At 41.1% G+C, this 16,857-nt stretch overlaps 1 protein-coding gene across 1 annotated transcript in view; it reads left to right on the top strand.

Moving 5' to 3' along the window:
- The window catches only part of COL6A5 (collagen type VI alpha 5 chain), a 90,626-nt gene that overhangs the window by 14,761 nt on the left and 59,008 nt on the right, over positions 1–16,857 (top strand). Inside the window, 10 exon segments of the mRNA XM_033212692.1 lie at positions 420–974; positions 3,026–3,601; positions 6,727–7,302; positions 9,073–9,195; positions 9,198–9,412; positions 9,519–9,600; positions 12,100–12,242; positions 12,825–12,917; positions 14,669–14,722; positions 16,664–16,735. Of these exon segments, the coding sequence (XP_033068583.1) occupies positions 420–974; positions 3,026–3,601; positions 6,727–7,302; positions 9,073–9,195; positions 9,198–9,412; positions 9,519–9,600; positions 12,100–12,242; positions 12,825–12,917; positions 14,669–14,722; positions 16,664–16,735 (2,489 nt within the window).

The following is a 16,857-nucleotide window of genomic DNA, read 5'->3' as shown; positions in this document are numbered from 1 at the left end:
GTGTTTCTCCAGAATATACATAAAATCCTGGAGTGTTAGTACTATGAGTGCAAGGAACTGATTGCTTTGGCTCTGGTTCCTTTTTTGTATCACTACTGCATCCTTAACACATGGCTGGATGCTTGGCATTTTTTACACCTCAAAATTATGAATCAATTAATTAAATATGAATAAATGAGTTATGCATGCATGCATGAATGAATAAATACACATTTTGGAAGTTGCATTTCTGCTTCAGGGTCCTAGTCAACTAGCTTCTACTAAAGAAGCAAATACAATTTTCAAATGTAACAACAGTTGCTTGAGTTAATTTTCAATGTTTTCTCATTAATGCATTTGTTTCTGCCTTAATGCCACTTTATGAGAACCATTCCAACCTGGTTATTTCTGATCTTTTTTTTTTTTTTTGTAACATGCAGGATGTGAAGACATGAAGGCTGACATCATGTTTCTGGTGGACAGTTCTTGGAGTATAGGAAATGAAAATTTTAGGAAAATGAAAATCTTCATGAAAAATCTGTTAACTAAGATTCAAATTGGTGCAGACAAAACCCAGATTGGCGTTGTTCAGTTCAGTGATAAAACTAAGGAAGAGTTCCAGCTCAATAGATACTTTACACGGCAAGAAATTTCTGATGCAATAGATAGAATGTCTCTCATCAATGAAGGCACTTTCACTGGAAAGGCACTAAATTTTGTAGGTCAATACTTCACCCACTCCAAGGGGGCCCGTTTGGGAGCCAAAAAATTTCTCATTCTCATCACAGATGGAGTAGCTCAGGATGATGTGAGAGATCCTGCTAGAATTCTTCGGGGCAAAGATGTGACCATCTTCGCTGTAGGAGTAGACAATGCCAATAGATCTCAGCTAGAAGAGATCAGTGGGGATGGCAGCTTAGTTTTTCACGTTGAGAACTTCGATCATCTGAAGGCACTAGAAAGGAAACTTGTCTTTCGTGTGTGTGCTCTCCATGGTAAGTGCCCCTGTTATCTGTCAGGACTCAAGGATGTGAGCTGTTGACTTTATAATGAGAAACAGTATATGGCACTCTGGCCCTGGCCTCCACGTGGACTTTAATGTTAAGTTTTAGTCTTCTTTATGTTATATTAAAATGCCTGTGACCTCCAGGGATGTTTCAGACTAACAATTTTGGCATCTAGTTTGGCACAAGTTAGTATGGCATTGGTGACTTCAAGTATATTCCAAAAAGATCCCAGAATTTTACTTTAAACTTCCAAATGTTTAATACCCACATACCTGGATTTTCCAGAGCCAGTTTTGAATCCCAAATTATTTTCTAGAATTGTTTCTTGGCTATCTATAGCCATTGTTAAGCAGAAAATAACTAGAAATACAATTTCATCTTTCTTTTAGTTAAATTTTATCTAGTATCCTAAGCACCACCCACCAAGAAAACCCTGGGTATTTTAAAGATAGTTTATTTTCATTACTTCACATTATTATTCTTAACCTCTATCAACTGGATATTTTATATTTGTCTGTTCATGTATCCATCCCTTTGGAAAATTGTGATTTGTCACTTTTCTGATTACTTGAGGTCATCATTTTATTCTTACAAATTGTAGTGCTTTTAAAATTGTACTGCACAACCTTCAGTTTGAGCCTATCAATTTTAATGTCTTTTGAATGAGAGCTTTCTCTCAATCCACACATAGACTAAAACACCTATGTTTTAAAATCTATCATGTGCTATTTTCTATGTTTTGGATACAACTAAGAAAACGAACCAAAGTAAGTTTGTTTTGTGTTGTTCCTCTGCAACATAGAGATTTTCATTGGACTTTATTCGTCAAAATTGTGCATGTGGAATTTCCAGAAACTTAACAAAATGTCTTATAAACACGTAAGTGTTAGGTGATAGTTCTAAAGTTTCCTTGGTAACCGCTTAATTGGAATTTTTTTCTTCCCCCAAAGGTGGCAGTGATTCCAAAACTCTTGATAATGTTGGGAGGTGTACCTAAAGGCTATAGCTTCAACTTTGAAACCTGCAAGGCTCTTCTTGGCATTTCTTCATTTTGATTAATGTAAATGTGGAGGCCTTGTCTACAGCATAACCTGAAATTCATCTGACTCATGCATTAGATTGTCTCCTAAGTATCAGGTCATGACTAGTAACCAGTTCTGAGTGGGTCATTGACCAAGGGTTTTACAGATACAACCTGGGGATATTCACAGTATCAGAAACTTAAAAAATTTGAGACTTTATTATTAGAAATAAGAGTTGACAATTAGCTAGGCAGGTGGAAAGCGGAGAAAGCAAATCTTTGGAATACATGCGCATAAGTTATTGAGGGAAGGAAAAGAGTGGGGAAAGAGTCCACACTTCGGAAAGCCAGCCAAAACAGTCACTTGTCTTATAATGTGGAGGAGGGTTTGGGGTCAGGGAAGAAGTAATAGGAGTTTTTGCTCTCCTCCTACTTGGGGCCACTCCTTTCTGAGTTCTAATTGAAAACGTCAGGGAGAAAAGCATAAATAACTGCAGAGAAACATGATACACAGGGATGGTGTGCATACCCAAGGGTCCAAAGATACCTGGAGCCAGAGGGAGTAGGGTAAAACCACCAAGTTATACAGTGAGCTCCTGAGCTTTCCACAATAGTAGGTCAGTTTGGCAAACATCAGTATGTCTTACTTACCATTACATTGACATTGAACTAGCTTCTAACATTGCCTTTCAGTTGAAAGCCTGCTTAGTAAAAGACGTTACATGTCCCAATGAGATATACCAAAATAGAGTGGTGTGGCATAAGGACCACTGATCCTGGAGTGATATAGATAGGGTACAAATGTCCTTGGAGTCATGATGTAGGCAGGTTGTACTTCTCTGAGCCTTGGCCTTTTTTTTTTTCTATGAAATGGCAGCAGCCACCTCTAAGAACCAGGTGAGATGTAGTGTCTGACACATAGTAGACTCACGGCAAATGCTAGTTCGCTTACCTTCTCAGCACCCTGCGTAGAATGCACTGCGGAAAGTTTGTGACTCCTGTTTTCGTCTTCTTTCAGATTGTAAAAGGATTACAGGACTAGATGTTGTGTTTGTGCTGGATCATTCAGGTAGCATAAAAAAACAATATCAAGATCACATGATTAACCTAACTATCCATTTGGTGAAGAAAGCAGATGTTGGCAGAAACGGAGTTCAGTTTGGAGCCCTCAAATACTCTGACCAACCTAACATCCTTTTCTACCTTAATACGTACTCGAACAGATCAGCAATAATTGAGAATCTGAGGATGCGCAGGGACACTGGAGGGAACACCTACACTGCCAAGGCTCTCAAGTATGCAAATGCCCTGTTTACAGAGGAGCATGGCAGCCGCATCAAGGAAAATATGAAGCAGATGCTGATTGTCATCACTGATGGGAAATCTCGTGACCATGATGAGCTCAATGACACAGCATCAGAACTGAGAGACAAAGGCATCACCATCTTTGCAGTGGGTGTAGGAAAGGCCAACCAAAAGGAACTTGAGGGTATGGCAGGGAATAAAAACAATACTATCTATGTAGATAATTTTGACAAACTGAAAGATGTTTTCACACTTGTTCAAGAAAGTATGTGTACTGAAGCACCAGAAGGTAAGTTGTTACTTTTAAAGTTTCTATGGGGGTAGCAATAAAAATTTAAATAAAAAGTAGATCATAAGTCTCAGGTCTCCGATTGCCTGGATGTTGTGGACTGAACATTTCTCTGCTCAGGCTATCAGTTTTCTCATCTCTAAAAGAAATGAGTTGATTGAACAAGATCCCAAAGTTTCCTTCCCACCACAGCATGCACTGAAGAGATTATACAAGAAAGTTCCAGATGCATTCCCTGGCATTTTGCTACTCTGTTGCCTTTTTCTGACAGAAAGAAATTCTTCTTAGGGTCGTATTCACCTTACCCCATGTAATGGCTGCTCATCGTGCTCCATTTGGTTAATGGTATCAGTGTAGCCACTGGACATTAGTTTCAGGCCAAACTCAAGTGGAAAGTCTCATGGTTTAAATGGATAGACTTTTGTCTTCAAAGATCCAGGCCCTCTAAATGGGATCATAGGCATTCTAGAGAGACATCAAAATTCAAGTGGTCTGATGTGCTTTTCTGTGTAAGTGCCACCAGTATAGAGGGCAGGATATGAGAGTTGAATGTGGTACACGTAATGGAAGCTGGCTGAGAGAAACAGGGAGGGAAGGGAACTGAGATGATTACCAGCTACCATCGAAGTTGGTAGGCTGGTGACATCACATTTAAGTGAGGACAGGGTGAGATTTGCCACTTGTGGTCTCAAAAGCAGTAGAGACTGATAAGTAACCCAGGAAGGGCTGCTGTGCCTAATTGGAAGGTCCGAATTCTTGTGATTTGTGTATTGACTCAGTCTTCCCAATCTGGCAAATGAAACAATCAACTTTTGAATTTCCTTTCTTCTTTGCTTCCTTCCTCCCTCCTTTCTCTTGTTTCTTTCCTCCTTTATTCCTTCCTTTCTACCAATAAGAAGCTCACTTTTGTAACTAATATAAATCATGTTTCTAAAACTGACATTAACCCACTTCCATATTTGTAACTTGTCCAACTCCAGACAAAACCTTCCCTCAAATCCTGTGTCAAATCAGCATTTGCTTGGCTAAATAAAACTATGCTTGACCACCATAGCTTTACCTTACTTAAGTAAGCAATTAATTCATCTTCTTGGTTGCAGATATTGAATGATGGTATCATCTTTACCCAAGGAAAATTATGATTTTTCTCAAGACAGCAGGACCACCCCAGTTCTTCTGCCCATTCCATCCTCTCCCTGGACTCTCACCCTGAAGCATAGGCTCCACTTCCTCAGTCCTGACACCTGCCAGTCCACTTAACACTGAGTGTTCTTTCTCCTACACACTGGATGCAATCACTCTTCTGCTTACAGTTTTTTGTTTTTTGTTTTTTTGGGTTTATTTTGGAGGCCTCCCTGTGCCCTTGGAACAATTTCCAAACTCCTGAGCTCTATCTAGCCCCTGCCCACCTCCCCAAGCTCATTGGTCACCTCTCTCCTCTTCAAATCTACCCTGTCCTTCTGAAATTCCGCCACATCTTTGTGCACACTATCCTGCCCACCATGACCACTCCAGCCCACCACTGTGCCTGCCTACATCTCACTTTTCTGTCAAGTTTCAGTCTTTGTGTGCGTTTCCTGGCCCAAAACCTGACCTCATGTCCCCACTGTATCCCCCAACTCTCACACCTTCTATTTTCCAAGTGGCAGCAATTGACACACATTTGCTGTTTTCCTACCTGTATCTGTCACAAGACTACAAGCTCTGCAGGCAGGCTTAATCTCCTTTGTTTGGGGTGTCCTCCAAATCTAGTACATTACTAAGACTACAGTCTTTTCCTGGGAGTGTGAAGGCTGTTTTATTCTCATTTCCCATGGCTACATTTTTGAGGTAGTGCTGAAATGGAGTTTGGGATGCAAGATGTTTATGAGGAATCCACACCTGTAAAATAAACAGGGAAAGCAAGATGGACCAAATAACTCAAAATAGTGACATAGGCTAAACAAAGCTCCAAACTAGCAGAGAGCTCTGAAGCAAATATTGCCCATGAGAACTGTCCAGCATCAGCCTAAAATGGCTGGGACTAAGGGAGAACTCCCTTCCCACTTTGTACCTGGACGTGGTGGCCCTAAGAAGGGCATGACTTTTGGCAAGGCATCTCTCTATAGTGAGACAGACCCTGAAAGTGCTGACAGCTGGAAGCTGTCTACTGCCTGCCCATACTCCCATAGCTGGGAAGTAAGTTCTTCCTTGCAGGTCTATCCAGGCAGCCACCGTCTTTGTGTCTGCCACACCACACTTGCAAGGAATTGTGTGACCGTGAGTAACCTACTGTCTCAATTACCTTTAGTAATCACCGTAGTGCTGCTCCTACCACAGCCGTTGAGTTTGATTGGAAGTGAGTATAGAAATGTCCCTTCGATTTTGGGACATTTCAGATTGGACTTCAGGGAGCTGACTGTATGCTCTATTTACTAGCCATTCACACTTCTTCTGAGAAATTCTAACATTTGAGTCATGGTATTTTTAAAAAGCATTGCAGTAGAAAAAAGTGCTAAATTTAAGGGTAAAAAGGATCTAGAGGTCCAGATACCAGCTCCACTCCGTAGTAACTGTGTGCTCTTATATGAATCACTTAACCTCTAAATTCTATTTCTATATTTATAAAATTAGAATAATTAGTCGTAAGGTGGTTGTGAATATTAATGTTGTTATTATGTGCCAAAAGCATTTTTAAAATGCTACTCTTCAATATGGATGTAAAGTGATAACATGAATAGTAATAGGAGTACTAATAATAGTACAGTAAGTAAGTACTATTATCTTGATGGGGTAAATGTCCCAATCTTGGTGTTTTGAAGGGATGTCTAGCCTTTGTAATAACCTTTTAATGAGTACATGAAATTTATTCAAACTTCTTACTTTCTTTCTCTGATTAGCTTTCAGTGTCTTTTCAAATGGATTGTATAAATAATTAAACTTTGAAAAAACTCTCTAATCTTTCCTCCTCTTGCTATTTTTTCTTCTTTTTGAGGATCAATCAGTGATTCTTCCTCTTGTTAACTTATCTCAATTTGCTAATGTAAAGCAATTGAAGTATTTAGTAAAGCAATTTAAGTATATGAGGAAAGGAAAAATTTAGAACGATTCATGAGGAAAATAATGTATTCTTTTTTCTATTGCAGTCTGTAGTCTTCAGGAAGCTGACGTGATTTTCCTTTGCGATGGCTCTGACAGGGTATCTAATTCAGATTTTGTTACCATGACAACTTTCTTGTCAGACTTAATTGATAATTTTGATATTCAGTCTCAAAGAATGAAAATTGGTGTGGCTCAATTTGGAAGTAACTACCAGAGTATTATTGAGTTGAAAAACTCTCTGACTAAAACCCAGTGGAAGAATCAAATTCAGAATGTCTCCAAGAGCAGTGGGTTTCCGAGAATTGACTTTGCCCTTAAAAAAGTGAGCAACATGTTTAATCTATATGCTGGTGGGAGAAGAAATGCTGGTGTCCCCCAAACTTTGGTTGTTATCACATCTGGAGATCCTCACTATAATGTGGCAGATGCAGTAAAAACCCTGAAGGACCTTGGAATTTGTGTCCTGGTTTTGGGCATAGGAGATGTTTCTAAGGAACAGCTTCTGCCAATAACAGGCAATTCTGAAAAAATAATCACTTTTCAAGACTTTGATAAGTTAAAGAATGTGGATGTGAGAAAAAGGATCGTCCGTGAAATTTGCCAGAGCTGCAGGAAAACCAGTAAGTGTTCCTTGTTTGGTTTTCTTCCGTGGAAACCTCATTTCTCCATTTCCCAAGAGTGTCTAATGGGCTAGCTCTAGCAGAGCATATATTTAGAACATATATTTAGTGAGAATATCTCACTTATGGTGCAATGATACGAGACTTCTCTGCTTCCAGGAAGTTTGGATAACTCAGCCTCCCTCAAAGACAAGGAAAGGGTGCAGAGGCTAGAGGGGACCCCTGGGCTGTATCCTCTGGTCAGCCCTGTTCCCTCACAGCAATCCAGTGTTTATCCTCCTTTTAGCACCTAGATCTCTGTCTCCTATTTCTGTCCTCCTAGTAAATGCCCTGCATCAGCAGGAAGTAAGTAAAATAAACATTTGCTGATTGGAAGTTTTACTATTGTACCTTTGTTAAACCATATTGTAAGGGACTCATGTGGTATGTGTGTGTGTGTGTGTGTGTGTGTGCATACAGTGTATTTTTCTTCTTTTAATGATTACATTCATATAATCATAGGCTACAAACGATCTGAATTGTCCTTGGAGGTTATTTAAGCCAGAGGTCACAAAGGCACATGGCTGCAAAGACCAGGTGGGTAATGGAGATGAGTCAAGTGAGTAGAGTATGAGGACAGTGAACTGGAAAACAATGATGCATCTCACAGGAATGCCACCGTTCAGCTCCAGCTGAGATTGGCCACAGGGGACTCAGCTTCTCTAAATTTGAGGCTAGGAGTTGGAAGGACAGCATGTAAGGAAGCAGTAGCGAATGATAACAGTTTGTGGAATTTGCACAACATGCAGAAATTCCTTAGAGTTCTTACGTTTCTAGAGGTGTTACGATTGAAGTCACTTCTTTAACAAAATGTGTTAGTCTTTCCAAACTCTCCATATCTTATATGTCCCATTTGTGATGCTCAAGTGGAGGCAGATTACAGTGGTGGAAAGAGCCCTGGGCCTGGAATCAGAAAGCCAGAGTCCTAAATCTGGTTCAGCGGCAACAACCTCCACACATCACTGTTTCCTCATCTGTAAAATGAGCAACTGGGCAGGATCAGAGTAACCAACTGGCAGCTTGCAGTTGCAGTTTGTTTGTCGCATCCAGTGTTGATGAGTTGCTAAATTAGTTGACAGCATTCACACTGAAGGTTCTACATTAAAAATGTAGACATCAGGCTCCTCTTTGAAAAATCAGAATATCTGACAACACTAGGCCCCATTTCCCACAGAGCTACTCTCAGCTGGAACTGAACAGCAAACAGACCCAGAAATGGGTCACTGTTCTCGAGTTTATTTTCCTCACACTCTGCCCACTTGAATCATCTATCTTATCTACCTGCATTTGCAGCCATCTGTGTTTGTGATCTCTAAAACTCAAATAATCTGAAAAGACAGCTCAAAACTTTAATGTATTCTGATTATATGAATTAAAATATGTCACCATTAAAATGCATCCCCACATGCGTGGCACACACACACACAACAGAGTCACTGAGGATGAGACTAAACTATGGTTTGAACTTCAAATAGCTATTGGAAGTTTTAATATTTTAAAAGGGACAGAGAAAACCCCTGTGATATATGTTGGTATCATATATATATATGTGATATACATACACACATATATGCATATGATAAAGCAACCAATATCTTCCTTCTTGAACACTTTTTGGAGACTAGAGACCCTCTAGCTCTGGGGCATGACAGTGCTCCTTTCTTCTGCCCTATCTCTCCTTCCTTACTCCTGTCTACTCATTAATCTTGACTCTGTTCCCTTGGTTTCCAGATTGCTTTATGGACATAGTGGTTGGGTTCGACATCTCCACTCATGTGCAGGGGCAGCCTTTGTTCCAGGGCCACCCCCAGCTGGAATCCTACCTCCCAGGCATCTTAGAAGACGTCAGCTCTATCGGGGGGTGAGCTGTGGGGCTGCCACAGAGGTGCACGTGAGTTTGGCATTTAAGGTGAACAATGACCAAGAATTCCCTGCCAAGTTCCAGATCTATCAGAAAGCGGTGTTTGACAGCTTGCTGCAAGTCAACGTCAGTGGGCCAACTCATCTGAACACACAGTTCTTGCAGTCTCTTTGGGACACATTTAAGAATAAATCTGCATCCCGGGGCCAGGTATCCATATTACATTCTATCTCCCATCTCCACATTCTTCCATTTTTTCTTCATTCCCCAATTATATATTTAGCTTTTACACCACACCATTTTCTTATTTCTCTAGGTGCTGCTTATTTTTTCAGACGGTCTCCAGAGTGAAAGCAACATAATGCTTGAAAATCAATCAGACAGGCTCAAAGAAGCAGGTATTGAGTAGAATTTTTTTTTTTTTTTTGAGATGGAGTCTTGGTCTGTTGCCCAGGCTGGAGTGCAGTGGCGCGATCTCAGCTCACTGCAAGCTCCACCTCCCGGGTTCATGCCATTCTCCTGCCTCAACCTCCCGAGTAGCTAGGACTACAGGCGCCTGGCTAAATTTTTGTATTTTTAGTAGAGATGGGGTTTCACTGTGTTAGCTAGGGTGGTCTTGATCTCCTGACCTTGTGATCTGCCCAACTTGGCCTCCCAAAGTGCTGGGATTACAGGCATGAGCCACCGCACCCGGCCAAGTTGAAATTTTAAGCAGTGAAGCATGGAATATGCTTAACAAGTCTCTACCTTTACTCAGATGCTGTAGATGTTGAGATTTGCCTGGCTACTTGTAGCAGAGGCTGTTGATACCTCGTCTAATCCCCTCTTGACCAGCCCTCGTACTCCTCCCCAAAATGCTGCAAATGCTATGGCCAAGTACTTAGACTTATGACCTTCTATATAGACATATGCCCTTGATTGACCTGAACCATATACCTGGGTGTGCTTGGAATGGGTGTGGAGTTACCATGCCTCACGTTGGTGGTGGTGGGGGGCAACTATGATATAGGGATACAAAAACCTGGCACTCTTGCTCAAATGGATCAACTCTAGTACAATTTGCGCTCCAGAGTCCCTCATGAATCAGGCAAAGGCTAAGACTTTATTGAGATGTATTCCTAGTTACAACATCTCCTTCCCTTTCCTGGTCTCTCTCTCAATACAGATACCACATACATACAAAATCCTCTCTCAGATTCCAGTTCTAGAGAACCTGACCCGAGACAGCTCCTACTGTTTCTTATTTTCCATATGAAAGATAGCAACATGGATTTGGAAAAGCGCTTCTCACTATATATTTTCTGTCCATGCCATAGCTTCAGACTGAGCCGGAAGCTCAATGCAGAAGTTGAGAGTAGGATGCAGCGATGGAAGACTCCACTAATTGTCAAATGAGATGCATTGTTTAAGAATTCCTTGGTGTAGCCCAGACTGGCTTCTAGGGTTCAGCTTCCACAGGAAACCTCACTAAAGGCCACAATACGATCTGTTTTATTGCTTGGCGTGTCTCTTTCTCCACACAGATCCCTTCAATACCTTCTCATTGTTCTTGGGATATAGATCAAATTCCTTGACATGGCCTGGGAGCGTTGCAGAACCTGGCCTCTGCTTCCAATTTCAGCCTTAACTTATTTATTTATTTATTTATTTATTTATTTATTTTTGAGATGGAGTCTTGCTTTGTCACCCAGGCTGGAGTGCAGTGGCCCAATCTTGACTCGCTGCAACCTCTGCCTCCTGGGTTCAAGCAATTCTCCCTCCTCAGCCTCCTGAGTAACTGGGATTACAGGTGCCCATCATCATGCCTGGCTATTTTTTTTTTTTTTTTTGTATTTTTAGTAGAGATGGGGTTTCACCATGTTGTTGACCAGTTCGCTGGTCTCAAATACCTGACCTCAGGTGATCCACCCACCTTGGCTTCCCAAAGTGCTGGAATTACAGGTGTGAGCCACTGTGCCTGGCCTCCAATGTACTTTACAGCCTCATTTCTCTGTCCTTGCCTAGAGTTTCCTCTATTTCCTTTCCTCCCCAGGTACTCTCTCCGTCTTCCTTCTCTGGTTCCTTCCATTGGCCAACTTACATTTATCCTTTAGAATCAGCTTCGACATCAGTTTTTCTGAGAAATCTTCCATGACTCTCCAAGAATGGGTTAGGAGCTTCTCCTCTAGGCTTTCATAGAACCCTGATGTTTCTCAGAGCAGCTATCCAATTCTTGACCCTCTGTTCCATTAGACCAATAACTCTGGGAAGGAAAGAAGTAAGCCTGACTTACTCATCTGTATCTCTGTATTATACAATGATTAATGCATAATAGGCTCCTATTAATAATTTTAAAATTTGCTTAGTGAAAAGATGAATAAAGTAAATGAACTAGTAAATGAATTAATGAGTGAATAGATGAATTAATGAATGAACTGCATGTGGTCAGGAGTTCAGCTGAGACAATTGCCCTGGGTTTTCCTCATGTTCTCAGGGTCTGGCCTCCCAGGGGTGTTTGGAATTGGGAATTAAAAATTCAGAAAAACTCTCTCAAGATGAATAATGCCCTTTCTTAAAAATCACTTTTCAGTGTCCAAGAATTGCGCCAACATTGGTGGTAAGATGTGGAACACAGTTTTCTATTAGTGTTTTTCTATAGATTTGTAAATTGTTTCTCTTGAATACTTTTATCAGGGGATTTCATGCAAAAGTCAGGGACCAGAGCTGGTGCATATTCATAAAATGCAGGCAAATTCACCGTTAGTTTCTTCACATGTCAGGAGTACTCCTTCCTCTTAAGTTTGTTTTTTCCCCTTTTCAATTCTTTAAATCATGTTCACTGAGCAGAATTATTATGCCTTCTTCTTTTTCATGTACAACCCCTTTGCTTTATTTATATTGTGGTTCTTACCACATAGGACTTGATGCTCTGCTGGTAGTGTCCCTTAACACAACTGCTCATCATGAGTTTTCTAGCTTTGAATTTGGAAAAGGATTCAATTACCGGACTCATCTGACTATTGGAATGAGAGAGCTGGGCAAAAAACTCTCACAGTACCTGGTGAGTTGTTGAACAAAATCCCCAGTTGTTCAAAATGCCATGGGAACTAAATTGGAATCTTGATGAGAACTTTCAAAGACTGCCTTTGTTTACCCCTACTAAATTAAGGCATGGTCCTTAGTATATAAAAAAGTGTGGAAGACCACAGCATAGTATTTTGTTTTTGTGTGTTCTTTCATTCTTTGTCATTCACTAAATGAATGCATAAGGAACTAAAAAACCAACCAACTCATAACTGAATTTAAAAACCCCCAACTGTGTTGCAGAAATTCCAGGAAACAGAAGACTGTCAACCAGAAACCAACAAGTCTTAGGCGAAGTTGGGTCATGGCCATCCACATACTGGATGCCCTGTCTATAAACAGAGGTCATTTCCTTTGGAGAGGCGATGTTGCCAGTGCAGTGCCTGGCACCCTCTCTGCAGTGTTAAATTCAGAAAGCACCTCTTATTCTCTGCAGCCTCTCGTCCAAAGGGAGAAGATGAGCTTGTAGGTGGTGGATTATGATTTGTATGAGTACAATTCTTATGAAATAAAGTTTCTGACAATTGTTATTCATTCAGCTTTACTTTTTTTTCCCCAGGGAAACATTGCAGAGAGGACTTGCTGCTATACATTCTGCAAATGTCCAGGAATTCCAGGACCTCATGGGACCCGAGGACCACAAGCCATGAAGGTGCCACTCACCTGTGATACTATTTTATCTAATGTGCTTTAATTTGGTACAGGTAGGACTGAGACTGAGTGATTGAATTTACAACCTTTACTCCATGCTAATGGAATTCCTTTGGACATTTCATATGACTTTTTTGGTATAATATCCAGGTCAGGAGAGCTCACTTTTGATACTGCTAGCAAGAATAACTCCCTTTTCTCTTATATACCCTTGGCAATGTTGCTTCTTGGTTTTGCAATTTATACTTTTGTCCCTGCTTTAGAAAGTTTGAAAGGTGGTAAGAAGTGAAAAATAGTGGAGATGAAACTGGGTGTACTAGCTTGCACCGATAATCCCAGCTACTTGGGAGGCTGAGGTGGGAAGATCACTTGATTGTCAAGACCGGCCAGGGCAACATAATGAGACCCTACTGCCTTAAAAATAAATAAATAAGTAAATAAATAAATAAATAAATAAGAGTTGTGCTTCATCAGCAACGGAATGAGATTGAACCACAAAACGATCATAGCATTGCAGATTCATAGCCCTTTAAAACACAAATTATAAAATATTATACAACAATAGGATGAATAAATATGTCATGATATTTTCAATAAAATATGCCAATGAGAATTAATGAACTACAGCTACACAGAACAACATGAATAACTTTTACTAACAAGGTAATGACCAAAAGAAAAGCAAAACAGAGGAATATATGTGGTAAAATTCTGTTTATTAAAAGTTATTGAATCTAGGGAGGAATACTTAACTGGTGAAGTATTCTTAAAAGGCAAGAAACTATTATCAGAAGTCAAGAGTGCCTTTGTGGAGAGGGGCCAGGGGTGAATTGTGACTCAGGACAGGCGCTGTGCTTGGGACCAATAATGCTCTATTTCTTGACCTGCGTGGTGGCTACATACACCTTATATATAAAAATTATAAGATTATTCTATAAAGTTACTTTATAATAATTAAACTATACACTCGTATTTTATATACTTTTATGTACATTTCAAGTGGATTTTAGGTATCACAATAAAAATGAAGTTTTTCATTAAAAAAAGAGATCAACAATGCTTGCTCATGAGTTCTGCACTGTCCATCCTTATGGAAGGATAATTTATATTGAACTTTTTACTGCACTGTGATGTTTTGTTTAGCACAGTTTTTTCCATTACTTTGCTCAGGTCAATGTTCCAGAAGCACAACCCCCCCAGTATACTGATCAGCCAGCTGGGCCTGTGTTAGAGGGTGGGGAAAGCAAACTCAAATGAAATGTTTGCCACAGGTAAGCCATGACACAGTTAATCCACACGTGGCTAAGGGAGAGATGACTGCAATTAAAATATATGCAGTCTTGTTGGAAGTGCCTATTCTTCCTTGAGGTCTCAAAATAGCAGAGCAAAATAAAATAATCCCTTTGGAAATGTTATAGGTTTGTCTGCTAAAAGGGTTGTGGCTGGCACGACTGTCCTCCCTGCAAATCACTCAGGCACAGGTGTGGCTCTGTGGGCCTCATCTGCTGGTGGGTTCCAAAGGTCAGCCTCCCGCAAGAATTAGGAGTGTCGCCTTCTGCAGAGGGGCTTCAAAGCTAAGGACAAAAGCCAGCTCCAGATGTTGTCAGATTCCCCCCAAACTCACAGCCACATCTGCAAAAACTGCAACCAAGTTGGAGGAAGGGACTCGCTTAAGAATGCCTAATGATTTCACAAGTTTGACTTGATGCGGGGGGTGGTGACTACAATTTATTGTTCTCTCTTTCTTCCCAGGGTTCTCAAGGTCTGAAAGGCAGCAAAGGACACAGGGGAGAGGACGGAGACCCCGTAAGTTTTTATGACTCCCTCTCTCCCCCCGCCACTATACACACACTGTACACACACACACACACACACACACACACACACACACACTCTTACTTTCTTTTTCACAAAAAGCTTATTTTCATACAAAAGGGGTAGATGGAGTTTTGTTTATATCTTTATTTTTATATGTTTATGTTTATTTTGTTTATATGTTGATTTTTGTGCTTTTTTGTGGGAAGAAGGGTTGCCTTTCTTTTCATTTTTCCTTGTCTGAATTATGAGGCAATTACTAGGTCTAAGTTTGGGGTAAGGAGGGAACAGGCTTACACATGTAGCCTGGCATGTTTTTATCAGTGGGAGAGACCTGGGCACCCTCCTCTCTACCCCCAAGCAGGGCACAGCAGGTTATCTGCCAGGGAGCTCTCTTTAGACCTAAAACCCAGTGCTTAGTACATGGCTTTGGGCCAAGGCTGGAGTATACTCCCTTCCATGGAAAGGGAAGAGGGCAAGGCATCCCTCAAGATGGGAGGCATGGCTTCATGGTCAAACGCTACACAGAGGTTTGCAAATCTCCATGTTTAAAACCAAAACTCTCACTTTCTCATCAATCAAATTATGAGAAAGAATTTGAAGAAACTGAAACCACTTAGGTGGCTCTGTTTGGGATGGAAAAAGTTCAGAAAACATCCAGACTGGATTTCTATCACCTTAGATCAAGGCCAGTTCCTCATCTGGGCAGCAAGTTATAAGGATTGAAAGCAAAGACTCTAGAGTCAGGCTGCCAAGAGTTGGCCTAGATGTGGGTCCTTGAACGAGTTACCTAACTTCTTGACCCTCTGTTTTCTCATCTGCAAGCAATTATAAATTCCTCTACAATCTAATGGCTGACCTAGTTTACAAAATGACCACTAAGGGGGTGCTGTAAATCACTTACTCTGTACCCTTGGAGGCGAGGGTTCTTGGAGACTACCAAACTAGCATGAGAGTGCTTTCAGTGTGGGGAATAGTGTCATCCACCTGCCTGGCCGAACCCACCTCTGGCAGAAAGTCCAGGCAATGGGAAGCCACAGGGCTAAGGTACCTCTCAGCCTGTGGCCATGGGCAAGGCCTCCTCCTTTTGCAGGGAATGATCCTCAGAATAAAGAAAGCAAAGCAGGATGAAGGCAAATCCTTTCTCCCTCCCTCTTTTACTGGCAAGGCAAGAATTAAGCTCATTACTAATTAATTATTCATGCAGCAAAATGGGAGCACCTGTTATGCACCTAGACATGAGCCAGTCACAAGGGACATGATGGTGAAAGACACAGTTGGGGTTCCTGCCCTCAAAAAGCACAAAACTGTTCCTTTCTTAAGATCCATTTTACTTTAGCATTTATCTGTATTTAAATATTTCCTTGGGGAAGCAGGGTTGTTGGGAGACACAGAAATCATTGACCTTCGGTGCTCATCCCTGCATGGATAGTCTGACTTTGGGGGTCTTCAACCTGGTGATTCCTCCTGTGAGGACTGGCTTTTCTCACCTTTGCTTTCTCATTCTCCTAGTAGTGTCACTTTCCAGCAACTGTTTCTACTCAGTAGCAGTACCCTAGCACTGACTTGTGAGTCTACTGTCAGCAATGCTGACTCTCCCAGTATAGCATTAGGGCCCTAGATGAAATTACTGGAGTCTTGGAATATGGCTACAAAGTGCAGCCACTGTGCTGTTTGATCAGGTAGGGAAGTGGCTGAGCTCTTCTTGCACCTTTTTGTGATCTTGGGTCCGTAAAAAGCCCTGAAGATTAACAGGAAACATGTTTGAATATAGAGGGGAAAAACAGATGTGAATGAGTGAGATTGAAGAGAATTCACTTTTTCTGAAGCTCATAGTGCCCATGTGCTTTGTCTTAACTCTATGAAAATAAACCACTGTCAGCTTTTGGCAAAAACATCACTTTGGGTACCTGTCTGTGCTCCTTTTCTTAGGGAGTACGAGGAGATGCAGGACCCCAAGGAGATAAAGGGATTGCAGGATGTCCAGGGGAGCAGGGTGAGAAGGTAAGGCTCTTCTGTAAATGTTATTTCCAATTCTCTATAACATTCTCTCCCTCTGTCTTCCCATTCCTTTCCTCCCCTGTTTTCTCTCTTCCATCACTCCTCTCTCTTTTCCTTTATCCAGT

This window comes from Trachypithecus francoisi, unplaced genomic scaffold (assembly GCF_009764315.1).
Source record: "Trachypithecus francoisi isolate TF-2019V2 unplaced genomic scaffold, Tfra_2.0 Lachesis_group0, whole genome shotgun sequence".
NCBI classification, from domain to species: domain Eukaryota; kingdom Metazoa; phylum Chordata; class Mammalia; order Primates; family Cercopithecidae; genus Trachypithecus; species Trachypithecus francoisi.
Note: the sequence above shows the minus strand (reverse complement) of the source record. Positions and strands in the feature narration are given on the sequence as shown.